The 21,009-nt window shown below is 54.6% G+C and overlaps 1 protein-coding gene across 3 annotated transcripts in view; it reads right to left on the bottom strand.

The window, feature by feature from the left end:
- Nucleotides 1-21,009, bottom strand: part of OBSCN (obscurin, cytoskeletal calmodulin and titin-interacting RhoGEF) — a 232,782-nt gene that overhangs the window by 72,681 nt on the left and 139,092 nt on the right. For all 3 annotated transcript variants that reach the window (XM_049875093.1, XM_049875094.1, XM_049875095.1), the window contains 20 exons: nt 19,696-19,959; nt 15,952-16,215; nt 15,298-15,561; nt 14,647-14,910; nt 11,799-12,062; nt 11,144-11,407; nt 10,489-10,752; nt 9,842-10,105; nt 9,187-9,450; nt 8,532-8,795; nt 7,880-8,143; nt 7,231-7,494; nt 5,972-6,235; nt 5,332-5,595; nt 4,241-4,507; nt 3,742-4,008; nt 3,389-3,661; nt 2,578-2,850; nt 1,932-2,128; nt 1,580-1,655 (listed from right to left, as the gene is read on the bottom strand). In XM_049875093.1, the coding sequence (XP_049731050.1) occupies nt 1,580-1,655; nt 1,932-2,128; nt 2,578-2,850; nt 3,389-3,661; nt 3,742-4,008; nt 4,241-4,507; nt 5,332-5,595; nt 5,972-6,235; nt 7,231-7,494; nt 7,880-8,143; nt 8,532-8,795; nt 9,187-9,450; nt 9,842-10,105; nt 10,489-10,752; nt 11,144-11,407; nt 11,799-12,062; nt 14,647-14,910; nt 15,298-15,561; nt 15,952-16,215; nt 19,696-19,959 (5,049 nt within the window). The remainder of the gene's footprint in view (nt 1-1,579; nt 1,656-1,931; nt 2,129-2,577; nt 2,851-3,388; nt 3,662-3,741; nt 4,009-4,240; nt 4,508-5,331; nt 5,596-5,971; nt 6,236-7,230; nt 7,495-7,879; nt 8,144-8,531; nt 8,796-9,186; nt 9,451-9,841; nt 10,106-10,488; nt 10,753-11,143; nt 11,408-11,798; nt 12,063-14,646; nt 14,911-15,297; nt 15,562-15,951; nt 16,216-19,695; nt 19,960-21,009) is intronic.

Genomic DNA, 21,009 nt, shown 5'->3' on the forward strand with positions numbered 1-21,009 from the left:
GTGCACTGTCAACACAGCAGCACAGCCCCCAAACTGCCCCCTTGATGACCTCCCCCGAGTACACACCTGACCACCTCCCCCTGCTCTGCCTGCTCCTGCAATCTCATGCAGCACCGGTTCCCAAGCTTGCCTGTCACATGACCTACCAAGTCACCAACTCAAACACACTCTGCCCATGGTCCTCCCACCACCAACAAGAGCTAGGCTTAGCACTGTGGGCTGGGGCCAGCATCTGTATGTGAACAGGCTTGCACAGGCTGGGGACACCTGGCCTAGGGCAGAGCTTAAGCACAGCCCTCAGCTGGATTTGTAAGGCCCAACACAACAGCCTCACGAAGCCACCCCACACAGCTGTTCACTTGACTGAGTCCATCAGCTCCTTCCTAACCCCCGTTCGGTACACCCAGGAAACTCCCCCTCTTCCATCACTCAACTTGAGGACACAAGCACTTTGGATCCTTTCCCAGCCTCATAGGCCACAGAACTGACCACATTTGTCCAGTCCCTGAAGACTCAGGGGACATCTGGGAGGTCAGGACATACTCTGTCTCCATGCCCAACTCCACCAGCAGAATGAGGGCTCCCTGAGCATACACCTGCATCCAGCCCATCTCATGGTCTAGGTCTTCGTCAAGGGTAGGCGATTAGAGGGTTTGTTCAATGGATGGGTGAATGCATGTGTGGATGGTTGAATAGATGGCAGATGGTGAATGGATAGATGATGAAGGGATGGATGATGGTGGATGCATGAATGGACACCAGACAGACGGATGGATTGGTGGATGGTGAATGATGGATGATCATGGATGGGTGGTGAATGGATGGATAGTGGATGATGAATGGATGGATGATTTTAGATGGATGGGTAGTAGATGAATGGTTGGATGATGGATGGATGGATAGATGGGTGGGTGGATAGATGGGTGGGTGGATAGATGGGTGGGTAGATAAATGGATGGTGAATGGTGAACAGATGGGTGATCAATGGGCTGGGGCTGATAGTGGATGGATGAATGGACAGGAGATCTATGGATGGATGAATAGATGCATAAATGGTGAATGATATATGGTGATGGACAGTGGTGGACAGGTGGATAGTGGATGATGAGTGCGTGGGTGGTTTTAGATGGATGGATGGTAGACGAACGAATAGATGGTAGATGGATGAGTGGATGGATGATGGACAGATGGGGACCAATTTAAAACCATAAGTAGGATAGCAGGGGAGGTGTTGACCAGCTCTGTAGGCAAAATATAACCCAAGTTGAAGACGATGTCTTTAAAATCCTGTTTGAAGGCCTGAGGCATGTATATGATGCGTGAATCTGCACACGTCACAGGTGTCCTGTGTGTATGTGCCTGTACTTGTGTCATAGGGGTAGGCTGTGGAGGATGGAAGTCTTCACCAGTCCACCCCAGTGGCCTGGCCTGGCCCTGACTTTAGTGGACAGGCTCCAGAGCAAAGTAACTGCTGAAAGGCTTGGGTCTCTGGCCACGCTCCACTCAACAGCTGCTAAGGGGCACTGCCCCGCTGGGTGCACAGGAGGGGCTGAGCCAGGCATGGGAGAGGGCTGCTCACCTGTGACCTTCAGCTGGGCCTCCGAGCTGCACTGGCCCACTTGGAAACTGACGGTTCCAGCATCCTCGAAGGTTACCTGAGGATGCCGAGATGGAGATGCTCAGCCCCAGTGGGCCCCATCCTGACCAGGAGGGCTCTGCAGCCTCCCCATGGGGCCAACCCACCTGTGCTCACATGGCCAGGGCAAGGGCTCAGTACCTTCCCAGTAAGCCCCCCCAGGGAGGGCATTTCTGAGTGGGTAGAGGCCTTTCCTGATGGAGCTAGAACCTTCCCCCAGGGCTCGCCCCTCCCAAAACCAGGGGTAGGAGGGCTCCTGGGAAAGCTGTGAGGAGGCAAGTCCCTGCCAGCCCACCTTATGCAAGATGAGTACGTGGAGCACACCGCCCTGCACTGTGATGTCATTCATCTCGTTGGCCTGCAAGGGCACCCCACCCAGAGCCCAGTGGGCCTCCTGGCCTGGGGCCCTGGACAGCCGGCACCAGAAGCGGGCGTCCTGGCCCTCGTTGAGCTGCACGTCCTGCAGAGGCTCCAGGATGGCCACCTCAGGGGCTGGGTGGGGAAGGCATGGGCAGGGCTCATATCTGAGTGCTCTGCCTCACCAGAACAGCCCTCTTCCCAGGGTCTGCCCATCACCCCCACCTCAATTCCTGAAGATGTAGCACACAGGGGACCTAACTTCTGCTTCTCCCATCTGAGGCTGCAGCCTGGGGTCTGGCCCACCAAGGTGGTGGAGATGACTGCTGGCTGGCCTGAGCCTCTGGGAAGCCTACCTACCACCCCATCCCACCGCAGCCTGACACAGACCCTCAGGCCCCAAGTCCCACTCTTTACCCTGATATCCTGCGCCACCTTGAGATTGCCAATCTGTGGGCCTCTCTTCCCCAGTAACCGAAGCCCCAAGAACAGGAACCCTCAGTTGTCTGTCTCTGTCTCTCCCACCCTCATGGGCCCAAACAGAGAGAAAGGGAAGCCCTGCAGCCCACCCCTGGCCCCACTACCTTGGACAGTGAGCTGGGCAGAGGAGGTGCAGAGGCCCACGTGGAAGGAGACAGTACCCGCGTCCTCGAGTGTGACGCCCTTCAGCCGCAGTGTGTGGGTGCAGCCGCCCCGCACACCCACCTCAGTCACCTCATTGCTCTGCAGTGGCAGGCCCTGGAGCCGCCACTCCACGTCTGTGGCCCCAGGCCGCGATACCTCACAGCAGAACTCTACATCCTCATCAGCCCGCACCTCAGCATCCAGCAGCCCCCGCACAATCGTCACCTCAGGCTCTGCAGGTGGTGAAAGGAGCCCCTTGAGCAGCTGCAGCTTTGGCTCCACTCCTCTTCCAGGAAGCCTGCCTGGCCATCCCACGCTTTTCTCCCTCCTCAGCTTCGTCTGCCAGAGCATTTGTCACTGAGTTCACAGGACCTCCCACCTGTGACTCAGACCTCCTCGTGGGCAGAGATCAACCAGGGCACCTCTGTCTGTAGGAAGTGGGTGAGCTGTCCCTCCCAGCCCTGCAGCCAGCCCCACCCTGGCCGACCAGGGACCCAGGGAGGTAATGCCTTCAGGAAAGACCAAGGGCTGCCCACCAGGAATTCAGGAGCTTTGAGCCTCAGCTATGCCACTGTTATTGTCCTTTTCCCAAAACATCGGTGTGGGGGTGACATGGAGGGGCACTGAGCACACCTCCCCCAGCCACCCCATGGACAGCACCTGGCAAGAGAGGTGCTTGAGGCAGGCCAGGTGCATCCCCAGATGAGCTGTAAGGGTGTGGCGTGGTGGTGGGGCTGGTGGGGCAGGGGAGACTGTCAAGGAGCCCCTCACCTTTGACCTTGACAGAGGCCGAGGTTCTCTGGCCACCCACCACACAGGCATACTCGCCCGTGTCCTTGGCCTCAAGCCCGTGGATCAGCAGTTCGCACATGGCTCCTTGGCGTCGCATCTCATACTTGGGGCCCCCACGAAGTTCCATGCCCTCCTTAAGCCACTGCACAGAGGTGCCTGGCTTGTCCTCGCTCAGCTCACAGCACAGCCGGGCCACACCACCCACCTCCTGCTCCATGCTTTGCAGCCGAGCCTTGAATTGGGGCCTGGGGGCTAAGGAGCCAGGAAGGAGTGTCAGGGCCAGTAGTCAAGCTGGAGGGCCAGCCAGGCAGGTGGTGTGGGGCGGGGCTTACCGCGGACCGAGAGGCTGGCTGTGCTCTGCCGCTGCCCAGTGTCACAGGTGTAGTCACCAGCATCCTCCTGCTCCGTGTTGCATACTCGCAGCTCAACAGCCACGCCCTCCTGCACCATCTGGTACTTGGCACAGGGGAAGAGCTGCAGGGAACCCTTGCGCCACTCTACACTGGCTCCTGGCTGGCTCAGCTCACAGCACAGCTGCGCCGTCGAACCCTCGTCTACCTCCTGGGGCTGCAGCTCCCGCAGAAAGCACACAGGTGCAGCTACATGGGGGACCGGGACACAGAGTGTGAGCACAGGTCCCGGTCCCTGCCCATGATGCTCCAGAGCGCACATCGCAGCCAGTCTCAAGGACAGGCTATGTCCACTCCAAGCAGGGCATGTGCCCTCCAATCAGCCCCTGGGGCAGGGGAAGAACCCATGCTGGGAATGGGCCCTCCCAGCCTCTAGGTGAGGCAGGGCCAGTCGCAGGCAGGTGTGGGAGATGGAGCCCACCTGTTACCGTGAGGGTGGCACTGGTGCTCTGGGAGCCACAGGTGCAGCTGTACTCCCCAGCATCCTCCCGGTGCAGGTCCCGCAGCAGCAGCTCTACCACAGGCCCCCGCTTCCGCAGCTCCAGCCGCCCAGCAGCCTGCAGCTCAAGCCCACCCTTGCTCCAGATCACAGTGGCGTCCGGCACCGAAAGCTCACACTGGAGGCTGGCTGTGGAGCCCTCCTCAGCTTGCAGGTTTTGCAGCTGTGTTCTGAACACCACCTGTCGGGCTGCAGGGTGGGGTGGGGCAGGGCAGAGGGGAGACAGGGTCAGCCATAGTTCAGACCCAGGGCATTCATTGTGCTGGCCTTCCAAACAAGGAGCCCCCAGCAGGACCATGTTCCTTAGGTTATCAGGGCAGGGTGGACCCCCTCTGACCCCTCCCAGGGCCAAGTCCCCTCAGATCTCCCCAGGGCAGGGCTGTATTCCACAGGCCCCACCCCAGGGCAGAGCTGTCTCCCCCAACCCAGACCTCCCAGGGCAAAGCCATGTTCCTTCAGACCCTTGAGGGCAGGTCCAAGTCCCCTCAGAATCCAAGGTGGGGCTGTATCCCCTCAGACCCTCCAGGGTAGAGCTGTCTCCTCTCCAGGCCAATCAGGGAGAAGCCATGTTCTCTCAGATACCCAGGGCAGGCCTGAATCCCCTCAGACCCCAAGATGGGGTCTTGTCCGCTCAAATCCCCCAGGGCAAAGCTGTGATCCCTCACACCCCAAGTAAGGTCAGGCACTGTTCTATCCCTCGGGGACTCGTCTAGACATCAGGAAGGAGAGCAGAGATATAAAAAGGTCAAGCAGAGAACAGACAGCAACCAGCAGGACACAAAGCATGGATGAAGAAAAAGGGAGCGAGCATGGTGGAGTTGGGGATGTAGAGGACGTCAAGAACCCACCCCAGTCCACACGGCAACACTCGATCTTTACCCTTTCCAGTCCGCATGAGGGAGACAAACATCATGGAGTGAACAGAGGACAAGAAAGGGCAGACACAAGTAATATGAAAACACAACGGTGCTGACACCACATCACTGATCTCCATGACCACACACAGCTTTTACCCTTTACAGTGAGCTTGGCCGAGGTCCTCTCCTGGCCGCACACACACAAATACTCCCCAGCATCTGTCACAGCCAGATCACGGATCTCCAGCTCACACGTGGCCCCATCCTGCCTCAGGCAGTATCTGTCCCCAGTGCTGAGGGTCTCAGAGCCCTTCTTCCACTGCACCGGGGCCTTTTTGCTCAACTCACATCTCAGGGTGGTCGCGGCCCCTTCCATGGCCTCCTCACACTTCAGACCTTGTATGAATCTGGCTGGCAGGGCTGGAAGGACCAAATGGACACAGAGAACATCAGACAGTCTGGTAGACTTGGTATACAGGACACAGACACCCACTAAAAACACACAAACTCTCAAAGGAGCAAAGAGATGGACAGGCAAACAAATGGACAAATGATGAGGGAAGCTAACGGTCATAGGGGAAATCAAGGACGAGATGGAAAGAGCCTCATGAAAATGAACATCATGACATCTATTGGGCAAGGGGTCAAGGAGCCAGGAGAATCCAAGAGACCCCAGTTGGATGGAGAACAGACATCCACAGAGTCTCACGGGGGACTGGACACAGATGGAGGAAGAAGGTGGTGACATGGGACACCCCAGAGCAGATATCATACTACAAAAACACACAGTTTTTACCCTTCACGGTGAGCGTGGCCGAGGTCCTCTCCTGCCCGCACACACACATATACTCTCCAGCATCTGCCACAGCCAGGCCACAGATCTCCAGCTCACATTTGGTCCCAACCTGCCTCACAATGTACTTGTCACCAGTGCTGAGGACCTCAGGGCCCTTCTTCCACTGCACGGGGGCCATCTTGTTCAGGTCACACTGAAGCATGGCTTTGGCCCCTTCAGTGGCCTCCTCACTCTTCAGGCCTTGTATGAATTTGGCTGGCAAGGCTGGGAAGGGCCAAATAGACACAGAGAACATCAGACTATCTGTAGGAATTTCTGTACAGGACACAGACACTGGATAAAAACACACAAACTTCCAAAGGAGCAGAGGAATGAACAAGCAAACAAATGGACAAATGGTCATGGGAGAAATCAAGGACAAGAAAAGATGGAGAGAGCCTCATGAACATGACATCTACTGGTCAAGAAGTTGGGAAGCTGGCAGACTCAGGGCACCCTAGTCAGAGAGCGCACAGAAATCCACAAGTCCCACAGGGGCCTTGGGATAGATGGAGGCAGAAGGTGACAATGTAGAGACACAATGGTCCATGTGGCCACACACAGCCTCTACCCCTAACAGTCAGCATGGCCAGGGACCTTTCTGTGCTCAGACACCTAAGTACTCCCCAGCATCCATCACAGCAAGGCCACAAATCTCCAGCTTATATGTGGCTCCATCCTGCCTCAAGGTGTTATCTGTCACCAGTTCTGAAGGTCTCAGGACCCTTCTCCCACTGCTCAGGAGCAGCATTGTTCGGCTCATACCACAGTGTGGCCATGGCCCCCTCCATGGCCTCCTCACTCATCACACCTTGAATGAATCTGGCTATCCGGACTGGGAGGGCCAAGTGGTCATGGAGAACACCAGACTGTCTGGAGGACTTTGTACAAGACACAGATACTCACAAACAAACAAACTCCCAAAGGATGAGAGGGATGGACAAGCAAAAAAAGGAGCAAATGGTGATGGAAGCAAATGGTCCTGAGGAGGAACAGATGACAAAAGGGATAGAAATGAGCCTCAAGAACATGAACATCATGACATCTACTGGACTAGACACTGATGAGCTGGGAGAACCCAGGAGGTCCCAATCAGATAGAAAACAGACATTCATGGAGTTCAGTGGGGAGCTTGGCAGACATGCAGGGAGAAGGTGGTAACACAGGACACCATGGTGCAGACACCACTCCATTAATCCACGTGGCCACATAGCTTTTACCCTTCACAGTGAGAGTTGCTGAGGTCCTCTCCTGTCCGCACACACACGAATACTCCCCAGCATCAGCCACGGCCAGGTCACAGATCTCCAGCTCACATTTGGCCCCATCCTGTCTCAGGCAGTATCTCTCCCCAGTGCTGAGGGTTTCAGAGCCCTTCTTCCACTGCACAGAGGCTGTCTTGCTCAGCTCACACCGCAGGATGGCCACAGCCCCTTCCGTGACTTCCTCACTTTTCAGACCTTGTATGAATCTGGCTGGCAGAGCTGGGAACGCCAAATGGACACAGAGAATATGAGGCTGTATGGAGGACTTTGTGTACAGGACACAGACACTCACAAAGAAACATATAAAATCCCAAAGAATGAAAGGGATGGAAAAGAACACCAATGAACAAACGGTGAGGAAAGCAAATGGTCATGGAGGAAACAATATAAACAGGCGTGAACATGAGGCTCATGAACATCATGACAGCTATTGGTCAAAGTGCTCAGAAGCTGGGAGTATTCAGGAGACCCCAGTGAGATGGAGAACAGACAACCATGGAGTCCCATGGGGGGCTTGGCATAGATGGAGGGGGAAGTTGGTGATACAGGACACCATGGTACAGACACCATTCCACTAATCCACGTGGCCACACATAGCTCTTACCCTTCACAGTGAGCGTTGCCGAGGTTCTCTCCTGTCCGCACACACACAAATATTCCCCACCATCTGTCAAGGCCAGGCCACGGATCTCCAGCTCACATTTGGCCCCGTCCTGTCTCAGGCAGTATCTGTCCCCAGTACTGAGGGTCTCAGAGCCCTTCTTCCACTGCACAGGGGCCGTCTTGCTCAGCTCACACTGCAGGATGGCTGTGGCCCCTTCCATAGCCTTCTCACTCTTCAGACCTTGTATGAAACCAGCTGGCAGGGCTGAGGAGGCAAAACGGACACAGAGAACATCAGGTTGTCTGGAGGACTTCATGCACAGGACACAGAAACCCACAAGGAAACACATAAACTCACAAAGAATGAAACGGATGGACAAGAAAAGCAATGAACAAATGGTGAGGAAAGCAAATGATCACAGGGGACACAGGATAAACAGAGATGAATATGAGCCTCATGGACATGAACATCATAACATCTATTGGTCAAAGTGTTGAGAAGCTGGGAGAACTCAGGAGGCTCCAGTGAGATGGAGACAGGCATCCGTAGAGTTCCACAGGGGGGCTTCGCACCAATGGAGGGAGAAGGTGGTAACATAGGATACCATGCTGTAGACACCCTTCTAATCCACGTGGTCACACATAGTTTTTACCTTTCACAGTGAGCGTTGCCGAGGTCTTCTCCTGCCCACACACACAAATATACTCCCCAGCATCAGCCACAGCCAGGTCACGGATCTCCAGCTCACATTTGGCCCCCTCCTGCCTCAGGTGGTATCTGTTCCCTGTGCTGAGAGTCTCAGAGCCCTTCTTCCACTGCACAGGGGCCATCTTGCTCAGCTCACACCGCAGGATGGCCATTGCCCCTTCTGTGGCTTCCTCACTCTGCAGACTTTGTATGAATCTGGCTGGTAGGGCTGGGAGGGCCAAATGGACACGGAGCACATCAGACTGACCAGAGGACTTTATGTACAGGACACAGAAACCCACAAAGAAACACATAAACTCCCAAAGGATGAAAGGGATGGACAAGCAAACGAATCTACAAATGGTGAGGAAAGCAAATGGTCATGGTGGAAACAGGACAAAGAGGGATGGACGTGAGCCTCATGAACATGAACAACATGACACCTATTGCTCAAAGGGTTGAGAACCTGGGAGAACCCAGGAGACCCCAGTGAGACAGACAACAAACAACCATGGAGTCCCATGGTGGCCTTAGGTTAGATGGAGACAGTAGGTGGTGACACAGAACACCATGGTGCAGACATCACTCCACTAATCCATGCAGTCACACATAGTGTTTACCCTTCACAGTGAGCGTTGCTGAGGTCTTCTCCTGCCCGCACACACACAAATACTCCCCACTGTCAGCCACGCCCAGGCCATGGATCTCCAGCTCACATTTGACCCCGTCCTGTTTTAGGCCATATCTGTCCCCAGTGCTGAGGGTCTCAGAGCCCTTCTTCCACTGCACGGGGGCTGTCTTGCTCAGCTCACACCAAAATGTGGCCGTGGCCCCTTCCGTGGCCTCCTCACTCTTCAGACCTTGTATGAATCTGGCTGGCAGGGCTGGGAAGGCCAAATGGACACCGAAAACATGACGCTGTCTGGAGGACTTTGTGTACAGGACACAGACACCCACAAAGACACATGAACTCCCAAAGGATGAAAGGGATGGACAAGAACACCAATGAACAAATGATGAAGAAGGCAAACGGTTATGAGGGAAACAGAAGATAAACAGGGATGTACATGAGCCTCATGAACACGAACATCACGACGTCTATTGGTCAAAGTGCTGAGAAGCTGGGAGAATTCAGAGGGCACAGTGAGATGGAGAACAGACTACCATGGAGTCCTACAGGCGGCTTGGCACAGTCGAAAGGAGAAGGTGGTGACACAGGACACAATGGTGCAGACACCATTCCACTAATCCACAGGGCCACACAATGCTTTTTACCCTTCACAGTGAGCGTTGCCGAGGTCCTCTCCTGTCCGCACACACACAAATACTCCCCAGCATCTGTCACAGCCAGATCACGGATCTCCAGCTCACATTTCGCTCCGTCCTGTCTCAGGCAGTATCTGTCCCCAGTGCTGAAGGTCTCAGAGCCCTTCTTCCACTGCACAGGGGCCATCTTGCTCAGCTCACAACACAGTGTGGCTGTGGCCCCTTCCGTGGCCTCCTCACTCTTCAGACTTTGTATGAATCTGGCTGGTAGGGCTGGGAGGGCCAAATAGAGATGGAGCACATCAGACTGACCAGAGGACTTTGTGTACAGGACACAGGCACCCACAAAGAAACACGTAAACTCCCAGAAAATGAAAGGGATGGACAAGCAAACAAATCAACAAACGATAAGGGAATGCAAATGGTCGTAGGGGAACAGAGGATAAAGTGGGATGGACGTGAACCTCATGAACATGAACAACATGAAATCTATTTGTCAAAGGGTTGAGAACCCAGGAGACCCCAGTGAGACAGACAACAAACAACCATGGAGTCCCATGGTGGCCTTAGGTTAGATGGAGGCAGTAGGTGGTGACACAGGACACCATGGGGCAGACATCACTCCACTAATCCATGTGGCCACACATAGCTTTTACCCTTCACGGTGAGCGTTGCTGAGGTCTTTTCCTGCCCGCACACACACAAATACTCCCCAGCGTCAGCCATGCCCAGGCCACGGATCTCCAGCTCACATTTGGCCCCGTCCTGCCTCAGGCAGTATCTGTCCCCAGTACTGAGGGTCTCAGAGCTCTTTTGCCACTGCACGGGGGCCGTCTTGCTCAGCTCACACTGCAGTATGGCCGTGGCCCCTTCCGTGGCCTCCTCACTCTTCAGACCTTGTATGAATCTGGCTGGCGGGGCTGGGAGGGCCAAATGGACACAGAGAACTTCAGGCTGTCTGGAGGACTTTGTATACAGGACACAGACACCCACAAATAAACACACAAACTACCAAAGGACCAAAGCGATGGACAACCAAACCAATGAACACATGTTGATGAAAGCAAATGGTCATGGGGGGAACAGAGGATAAACAGGGATAACGTGAGCCTCATGAACATTGAACGCCATGACAGACGTTGGTCAACGGGCTGAGAACGTGGGAAAATCCAGGAGGCCCCAGTGAGATGGACAACAAACAACCATGGAGTCCTGTGGTGGCCTTGGGACAGATGGAGGCAGGAGGCAGTGACACAGGACGCCATGGTGCAGACACCACTCCACTAATCCACGTGGCCACATAGCTTTTACCCTTCACAGTGAGCGTTGCCGAGGTTCTCTCCTGTCCGCACACACACGAATACTCCCCAGCATCAGCAACGGCCAGGCCACGGATCTCCAGCTCACATTTGGCCCCATCCTGCCTCAGGTAGTATCTGTCCCCAGTGCTGAGGGTCTCAGAACCCTTCTTCCACTGCACGGGGGCCGCCTTGCTCAGCTCACAACACAGTGTGGCTGTGGCCCCTTCTGTGGCCTCCTCACTCTTCAGACCTTGTATGAATCTGGCTGGCAGAGCTGGGAGGGCCAAATGGACACAGAGAATATCAGACTGTCTGGAGGACTTTGTGTACAGGACACAGACACCCACAAAGAGACACATAAACTCCCAAAAGATTAAAGGCATGGACAAGCAAAGAAATCAACAAATGGTGAGAAAAGCAAATGGTCACGGGGGGAACAGAGGACAAAGAGGGATGGACGTGAGCCTCATGACCATGAACACCATGACAGATGTTGGTCAAGGGGCTGAGAACCTGGGAAAATCCAGGAGGCCCCAGTGAGATGGACAACAAACAACCATGGAGTCCTGTGGTGGCCCTGGGACAGATGGAGGCAGGAGGCAGTGACACAGGACGCCATGGTGCAGACACCACTCCACTAATCCACGTGGCCACATAGCTTTTACCCTTCACAGTGAGTGTTGCTGAGGTCCTTTCCTGTCCGCACACACACAAATACTCCCCAGCATCAGCCACGGCCAGGCCTCGGATCTCCAGCTCACATTTGGCCCCGTCCTGCCTCAGGTAGTATCTGTCCCCAGTGCTGAGGGTCTCAGAGCCCTTCTGCCACTGCACGGGGGCCGTCTTGCTCAGCTCACACCTCAGCGTGGCCATGGCCCCTTCTGTGGCCTCCTCACTCTTCAGACCTTGTATGAATCTGGCTGGCAGGGCTGGGAGGGCCAAATGGACACAGAGAACATCAGGCAGTCTGGCAGACTTGGTGTACAGGACATACATAGACACCCACAAAGAAACACATGCTCCCAAAGGAGGAAAGGGATGGACAAGCATACAAATGAACATTGGTGAAGGAAGCAAATGGTCATGGGGGAACAGAGGACAAGGAGGGATAGACATGAGTGTCATGAATATGAACATCATGACATCTATTGGTGATGGGGTCAAGGAGCTGGGAGAATGTAGAGACCTCAGTGATATGGCAAACAGACATCTACAGAGTCTTTGAGAGCTTGGATACAGATGCAGGGTAAGGTGCTGACATGGGATAGTATGGCGCAGACACCGCAGCACTGATCCATGTAACTACCTGCTTTTTTACCCATCGTGATCAGCATGGCTGTGGTTCTGTCCTGCCTGCACACACACACAGGTACTCCCCAGCATCTGCCATGGCCAGGCCATAGATCTCCAGCTCACATTTGGTACTGTCCTGCCTCAGCCTGTATTTTTTCCCTGTGCTGAGGGTGTCAGGGCCCTTCCTTCACTGCACAGGGGACACCTTAGTCAGATCACACTACAACATGGCCACGGCCCCTTTTGTGACCTCCTCACTCTTTAGACCTTTTGTGAAGATGCTGTCACGGCTGGGATTGCCAAATGGACCCAGAGCGTATCACACTGCTTGGAGGACTTTCATATAAGGCATACCTATTCCCGTTACCGTCGAGTTGATTCCGACTCATAGTGACCCCATAGAACAGAGTAGAACAGCCCTATAGGGTTTCTAAGGAGCAGCTGGTGGATTTGGACTGCTGACCTTTTGGTTAACAGCTGAGCTCTTAACCAATGCACCACCAGGGCTCCATACAAGGCATAGACACCCACAAAGAAATACGTAAACTCCCAAAGCAGCAAAGCAATGGTCTCACGAACAAACGAACAAATGGGGAAGCAAATGGGAGGAACAGAAACAAAGAGGGATAAACATGAGCCTCATGACATCTACTGGTCAAAGGGCTGAGGAGCCGGAAGAATCCAAGAGACACAAATGAGATGGAGACTAGAGATCTGTTGTGTCTCGCGAGGGCCTTGGTACAGATGGAGCCAGAAGGTGGTGACATGGGATAGCATGGCGCAGACTCCACTTTACTTATCTGCGTGGTCATATGCAGGTATTACCCCTCACGGTCAGCCTGGCTGACGTCCTCTCTTTCCTGTGCACACACAAATACTCCCCAGCATCCACCATGGCCAGGTCATGAATCTCCAGCTCACATGTGGTCCCATCTGCTTCAGGTTGTATCTGTTGTCCCCAGTGCTGAAGGTCTCAGGGCCCTTCCTCCACTGCACAGGGCCTGCCTTGCTCATCTCACACCACAGTGTGGTCATGGCCTCTTCCATGGCCTCCTTGGTCTTCAGATCTTGGATGAACTGAACAGACGGAACTGGGGACGGCCAGATGGACAGAATCCATCAAACCCTCTGGGTGCCTTGGGGGACAAGACCAATGCCCAGGAGGGGAAAAAAAAAGCAGAGATAACTAGAGCCACGAGTGAGGGCAGACCAAGCAGTGTTTGCTGTTGTGTCTTCCTATGTTCGGCCTGTTCAGGCACCAAGCAGCGAAGTGATATGACTCCATACAGGTCTCCCATCATCTCAAAGGGGCCTCTGTCTTCAGCTTTGGCCTTTAGTTACCAGCTAAGGGTCACCTCCTCTGCATCTTGAGCACCATGCCAGGTCTCATCCACATTCACAACCCATGTACCCAACAAAGTGATGGACATCTTTCTTCCCAGTCTTCACATCCCACTCACCCTTGCTGGCTTTCCACCCAAATACGCTGCCATCGCAGGTGGAGCACCTCCCACCACTGCTCGGGCCTGTAGACACCTGGGCACACCAATCTCTGCTCATCTGCACTGCCTCTCCTCACCCACACAGGAACCACCTCCTCTGCCCCACAACACTATCCTGGTCCCATCTGCTCCACTCCTTCAGCTCAGATCATTTAGACCCCAAAGAACCCAAACGTGGTCACCCAGCTACACCCCAAGTCTCCATCTTGCAGCCTCCATGGCTCTCTCCAGACCTGAGGCAGAGTGTGAGCTTCAGAACTCACAGCTGGCTAGGCCGTGCACTGTGACCCCTGCTGCAGCCAGATGCAGGGCACCCGCCTGTCTGGCCACCTCTCCCCTGCCACACCCTGACACTGCTTCTTCAAATGGCCACACATTCCCTCAGACCTGACTCTGCAGCCCTGGCTACATGCCAGCTTCCCAAAGGTGCTCTAGACCTTGGACCTGTCTGGGACTGCTCCACCTATGTCCTCTCTCTCAGGGCCCCTGGTCCCCAGGTACTCCATTGACCACAGGCATCTGTGGTCCTTTTACCAGTGTGTCCCCAGGGCCTGGACAGTGCCAACCCACAGTGGTTATCTATGTGGTTTGTGAGACGGATTAGACAGATGGGTGCTGTGACACAAGATGAGGGTGACATCAAGAAACAGTGGAGACACAGCTCAGGTGGGTTAGGCTGGAATATAGAGGTCCCTGTAGGGCCACACGCAGTCTTTACCCTTCACAGTCAGTGTGGCCGAGGTCTTCTCTTGCCCACACACGCATGAGTACTCCCCAGTGTCAGCCAAAGCCAGGCCATGGATCACCAGCTCACACATGGCCCCATCCTGCCTGAGGCTGTATCTGTCCCCAGTGCTGAGGGTCTTGGGGCCCTTCCTCCACTCCACAGGGGCTATCCTGCTCAGCTCACACCGCAGCATGGCCGTGACCCCTTCAGTGGCCTCCTCACTCTTCAGACGTTGTATGAATCTGGCTGGCAGGGCTGGGAAGAGCCAAACGGACACAGAGAACATCAGACTGTCTGGAAGACTGTGTACAGGGACACAGACACCCACAAAGGAACACGAAAACTCCCAGAGGAGGAAGGAGATCGACAAGCAAACAAACGAATGGTGAGGGAAGCAAATGGTCATGGGGGGAAGAGGATAAAGGAGGATAGACATAAGCATCGTGAACATGAACATCATGACATCTACTATTCAAGGGATCAGGGAGTTTCGAGAACCCAGGAGACCCTGGTCAGAGAGAGCACAGATACCCACAGAGTCTCACAGGGACCTAGCCACAGAAGGAGGCAGGAGCTGGTGACATCGGACACCATGGTGCGGACACCACTGTCCTTCTCCATATGGCCACATGCAGTCTTTACCCCTCACAGTCAGCGTGGCTGAGGTCCTCTCCTGTCCGCACACACATGAATACTCTGCAGCATCTTCTATGACCAGGCCATGGATTTCCAGCTCACATGTGGCTCCATCCTGCCTGAGGCTGTATCTGTCACCGGTGCTGAGGGTTTGGGGGCCCTTTCTCCACTCCACTGGGGCCACCTGGCTCAGCTCACACCGCAGCAGGGCCGTGGCCCCTTCCATAGCCTCCTCACTTTTCAGACCTTGTATGAATCTGGCTGGCAGGGCTGGGAGGGCCAAATGGAGACAGAGAACATCAGACTGTCTGGAGGACTTTGTGTACAGGACATAGAAACCCACAAAGACACATAAACTACCAAAGGACTAAAGGGATAGACAAGGAAACCAATGAACAAATGGTGAGGGGAACAAATGGTCATGAGGAGAACAGAGGACAAAGAGGGGTGAACATGAGCCAGATGAACATGGACATCACGACATCTACTGGTCAAGCCATTGAGGACTGGAAGAATCTAGGGGACACCAGTGAGATGGAGAACAGATATCCATGGAGTCTCATGGGGTCCTTGGCACAAACAAAGGCAGAAGGTAGTGACATGAGACACCATGGTACAGACACTACTCCACTGATCCACATGGCCACACATGGCCTTTACCCCTCACGGTCAGCATGGCCAAGGTCCTCTCCTGCCCGCACACACATGAATACTCCCCAGCATCCTCCACAGCCAGGCCACGGATCTCCAGCTCACACATGGCCCCATCCTGCCTCAGGCTGTATCTGTCCCCAGAACTGAGGGTCTTGGGGCCTTTCCTCCACTGCACAGGGGCCATCTTGCTCAGCTCACACCGCAGCATGACCGTGGCCCCTTCTGTGGCTTCTTCACTCTTCAGACCTTGTATGAATCTGGCTGGCAGGGCTGAAAGGGCCAAAAAGACACATATAACATCTAACTGTTTGGAGGACTTTGAGTACAGGGCACAGACACCCACAAAGGAACATATGCACTATGGAGAAAACAAGGGAGAAAATGAGAAAGCAGAAGGGCACGTGGTGTGGGAAGCAGCGTGGTAGGAGGAGCACGTGAAGCTGGGCTGAGCTACCCAGGCAGAGGTTAGCAGAGGAGACGGAGGAGGTGGGAATTCTCATGCAGACACCACAGAGACGGCCCAGGATTGTGGATAGTGGGCCAAGGTGGTGAGCAGGGGCATGTCCCCCGGCCACGTATCTCTAGCTCATAGGTGGCTCTTTCTGCCTCAGGTCTCAGGGCCCTTTCCCCACTCTGTGGCCTTGCCATCTCACACTGCAGTGTGGCCAAGGTCCCTCAGTGGCCTCCATGTTTCCTGGTTGCCCCATGATCCTGACTGGCACAGGCAGCAGAAGAAGGATGGAGAAAAGCTCCTAAAACTCCCACCCCCATGGCTCTAGCTTCAGCTCCTGCACCTCTGCTGCTCCCCAGAGGCTGGGAATACTCTAGATAGACCCTAAGCAGGGAGTGCACAGCTGGAGAAGAGATGGGACCCGCCTATCTTCTGTCATGGTCACACAGGTGGCCTTGTTGCTGAGCACTGGGCTTTCGGCACGGGCAGGGCCTAGCTTGCAGCCACCCTGGCACATGTAGGTTGAAAGGACAAAGAAATGTCACGCGAACAAGCCGTTCAACCCAGTAGCATGGAGCACGTATGAACAGGAAGGCGTGCGGAGCCGCAATGTGGTGCCTGCCCCACTCAACCAGCCAGCAGAAGGTGGAGCCATGTGCCCGGTCCCTCCTCTACTGGGGCCTTTACTGGGGCAGCAGTTCAGGGCATCTTGGGGTAAAATAGTCACATGTGGCCTTCTGAAAGCACAGGAATCCCCCACTCAGTGTCCCTTAGAAGAGGTCTTAGTCTTCTCAGGCTGCCACAGCAAAATACCACAAAGTGGGTGCCTTTAAAGAACAGGAATCTATAGTCTCTTCATCCTGGAGACTGGAAGTCTGCGAGCAGGGCATTGGCAGGGCCATGCTCTTTTCCTGTGGGCTCTGAGGGGAGATCCTTCCTTGAGTCTTTCAGATCCTGCAGCCCCGGGCATTTCTTGGTTTTCCATGGCTTGTAGATGGATCGTCACATGGTTTGTAGATAGATCATTCTCCTGTGTGTCTCTATTCCCATGTCTGTCCTTCTCTTTTATAAGAAATCATGTGGAAGGAATTAGGATTAGGAGCCACGCCGCTGGGCATGACTTCCATAACTTAACTCACAACATCTGTGAAGAAAAAAAATCCCGGTTCCCCAAACACAGTCATATTTACTGGTGTGGGCTGGGGGATACAATTCAATACTTAACACTAGGGGATGCTAAGTTGGTGTGGATACTGAGGGGTAGACCGGGTGCTGACCACCAATGAAGCTTCCCTCCAACTAGGGCACATGCCCTATTTCCCAAGGAGACTCTTCCTTAAGCATCCTGTGGCTGGCCACCTTGGCATTGACAACAGCACTGCTGGGTTCTAGGTGAGAGCGGCTTCCTCCTGGGGTGGTTTCTCTTCTGAGGGGCTGTGACCACGTGACAGATCTCTGAGCCACAGCTATGGTGGCTGCCCAGCGGGTATGACAGGTGTGAAGTTTGAGACGGTGTAGGCATGGGGGCTGCAGACAGGGCCCCCTGAAGAAATCTGACATCGTGCCATGATGGGAGGACCTGCCTCTGGACCCACAACCTTCTCCCCAGCTCAGGAGGCTCCACCTTCATCATGGGAGGGTGAGCTGGCCTGAGGACGGAGCCCAGGGCCCACCGGGTGCAGCACCAGGCTCCTGCACCCATGAGGCGGCTGCTCCTCCGAGAGGAGCCAACCGTCCACCCTCCCTGTGGTGCCCAAGCCTTCCATTGGTGCTGCTCCTATGACCCACCCAGGACATGGGACGGGGGCCTCGCCCTGTCTCTGTTCCATCTGCGTCCCCTGTAGGAAGTGACCCAGGCCTCCAGAGGGCCCTGAGCATCTAGACTCCCGACGTGGGAGCTGTGCCTTCACTGGGTTGCCAGCTGTGCCAGGCAGAGTCCTGGTTCCACAGGAGTCAAGTGAAGCCTCCAGAGGTCTGTGCCTTCCACACAGAGGACCAGGGCCATTATGGGCCTGGCGCTTGTCCCCAATGTGACATGAGCTCTGGGTGGAAGGGTGGAGCCCAGAGGTCCTCACCTCCTGGGCAGACCCACCTCTGGCCAAGGTCCTTTCCTGCCCTGGCATCCCCCGGATCTCCAGTTCACACGTGGCCCCACTCTGCCTCAGCTGCATCTGTCCTTAGTGATAAGGGTCTCAGGGCCCTTCCCCCACTCCACAGGGCTGTCCTGCTCAGCTCATGCCACAGCATGGCTGTGGTCCCTTCTGTGGCCTCCTCAGACACTGCGAACTAGGTGGGCAGAATGAGGCAGGGTCAGACACACATGCTGTCAGGCCCTCTGGAGGTTGCAGATCAGAAACAGGACACAGACATGATGAGGAAAGCACACGGCAAGCAAGGTCAGGGCCTGGGGACACAGGGTCACGGGGAGCTGCTCAGCTCTGCTTCCTCAGCACACCTCCGCCCTGAGACTCTGATGCCAGGGAAATGCCACTGATGCCCTCATCAGCCTTGAGAGCCACTCAGACACACAGAGGCCACCACTCACTCCACCAGGGACCCCTCCTGTTACACCTACCCCTGGCGCCAGCACCCACCCATACCTTGCTATTCTAAGCCTGTCTTGCCCATGCTCCACTGTCCCACAAATGCAGCCCAGCAACCCTGCTCCCTTCTACAGGGATGCTCACACAACAGGTGGGTGTGGCCAAGGCAGTGTCACAGGATGTGGTCCCACCTGGCCCTCTCCCAGTGCCTCACCACCCCCATACCAATCAGCCTGCTTGCTGGGGACGCCTTTGCCCACATCCCTTCCACCCAAGCAGAGATGAAAGGAGGCTTCTCCCAGCTGCACCTGGCGTCCCTCCTTCCCTGCGGATGCCACACCCAAGCCCTCCCATCCATTTCCCGCTCACACTCTGCCACATGCACGATAACCCTCTTTCTGTCCTCCAGCTCTCACTCTCGCTTGCCCACCAGCTCCGGCCCACCACTCCCCCTTTTACGCTCCCACACGGCCCTCTAGCTTGCCTCCAACACCATTCTGGCTCTGCTACCCGGAAGCTGTCTCCTCTACCTCAATTGTAACCTCCACAAGGGCAGGAAGGGCCTCTCCTACCCTCTGCTGTTTACCTCACAATGGAGGCTGGCCCACATACAGCAGCTGTTGCGAAACAGGTGCTTCAGGAGTGAGTGAGACACACACAAGCAGACCACAGTGCAGACAGGGGCCGGGAGAGAGGGACATGAACATGTGCTCAGACACCACACCACCAGCACATGTGGCCACACAAGGTCTTTACCCCTCACAGTCAGCATGGCTGAGGTTCTCTCCTGCCCAGACACACACGAGTACTCCCCAGCATCCCCCATGGCCAGGTCACGGATCTCCAGCTCACACACAGCCCCATCCTGCCTCAGGCTGTATTTGTCCCCGGTGTTAAGGGTCTCAAGGCCTTTCCTCCACTGCACAGGGGCCACCCTGCTCAGCTCACAGCACAGCGTGGTCATGGACCCTTCTGTGGCCTCCTTGTTTCTCAGTCTTCCTATGAACTGGGCAGGCTGGGCTGGAATGGTCAAACAGACATGGAGAACATCAGATCTCTGGAGGACTTGGGAGACGTGACCGGGCAGGACAGAGGGGGAGACACAAAATTCAACAGGACAGACAGCAAGGGACAGCACAACGGGCGGAGAGCTGGCTACACATTCTGGTTTCTGCCAGTCCAGCCAACAGGAAGGTCATGCAGAACCCAGGAAGTGGAAAGGGAATTTGGAAAGAGACAATAGAGAAGGTCAGTATCATCAGTCAAGACAAAGTCAGGGGCCAACTGTGGAACAGACCATCAATTACTCATGTGCAAGTTCAAGGTAAAGTTGAATAAAACCAAAGCAAGTCACAAGAACCAAAGTACAACCATGAATACATCCTGCCTGGATTTAGAGACTATATCAAGAACAGAATGAACACTAATAACTTAACAGCAGACAAGTTTTGGGATGACATCAAAGATATAACACATGAAGAAAGTAAAAGGTCATTAAAAAGACAGGAAAGAAAAAGGCCAAAATAGATGTCAGACGTGACACTGAAACTTGCTGTTAAGTGCACAGTAGCTAAAGAGAATGGAAGAAATGATGAAGTAAAAGATCTAAACAGATTTCAAAGGGTGGCTCAAGAAGACAAGGTAAAGTATTACAGTAAAACCTGCAAAAGCCGGAACCTGTGTAAGGCAGAAACCTATCAGAAAAGGAAAACGCAAATATTTTTCTCTAAAAGGAGTGATAGAAGAGTGGCAAGGCTGTACCCTGTCAAAGGCAGAAAACTTGCAAGAGCCAGAAAAACAAGGCAATCCCATCAAATTCAGGCTCTCACAGGTTTCACCGTACAATGAAACGTGCAAAGACCTGGAGTTAGAAAACCAAAAGGAAAGAACATGGTTGGCATTTCTCAAGCTGAAAGAACTGAAGAGAAAATTCAAGCCAATGGTTGAAATCCTGAAGGACTTCATAGGCAAAAAATGGAATGATGTAGGAAGCATCAAAAGAAGATGGAAGGAATACACAGAGTCACCATACCAAAAAGAACTGGTCAACATTCAACCATTTCAGGAGGT

This window comes from Elephas maximus, chromosome 2 (assembly GCF_024166365.1).
Source record: "Elephas maximus indicus isolate mEleMax1 chromosome 2, mEleMax1 primary haplotype, whole genome shotgun sequence".
Taxonomy (NCBI): Eukaryota; Metazoa; Chordata; class Mammalia; order Proboscidea; family Elephantidae; genus Elephas; species Elephas maximus.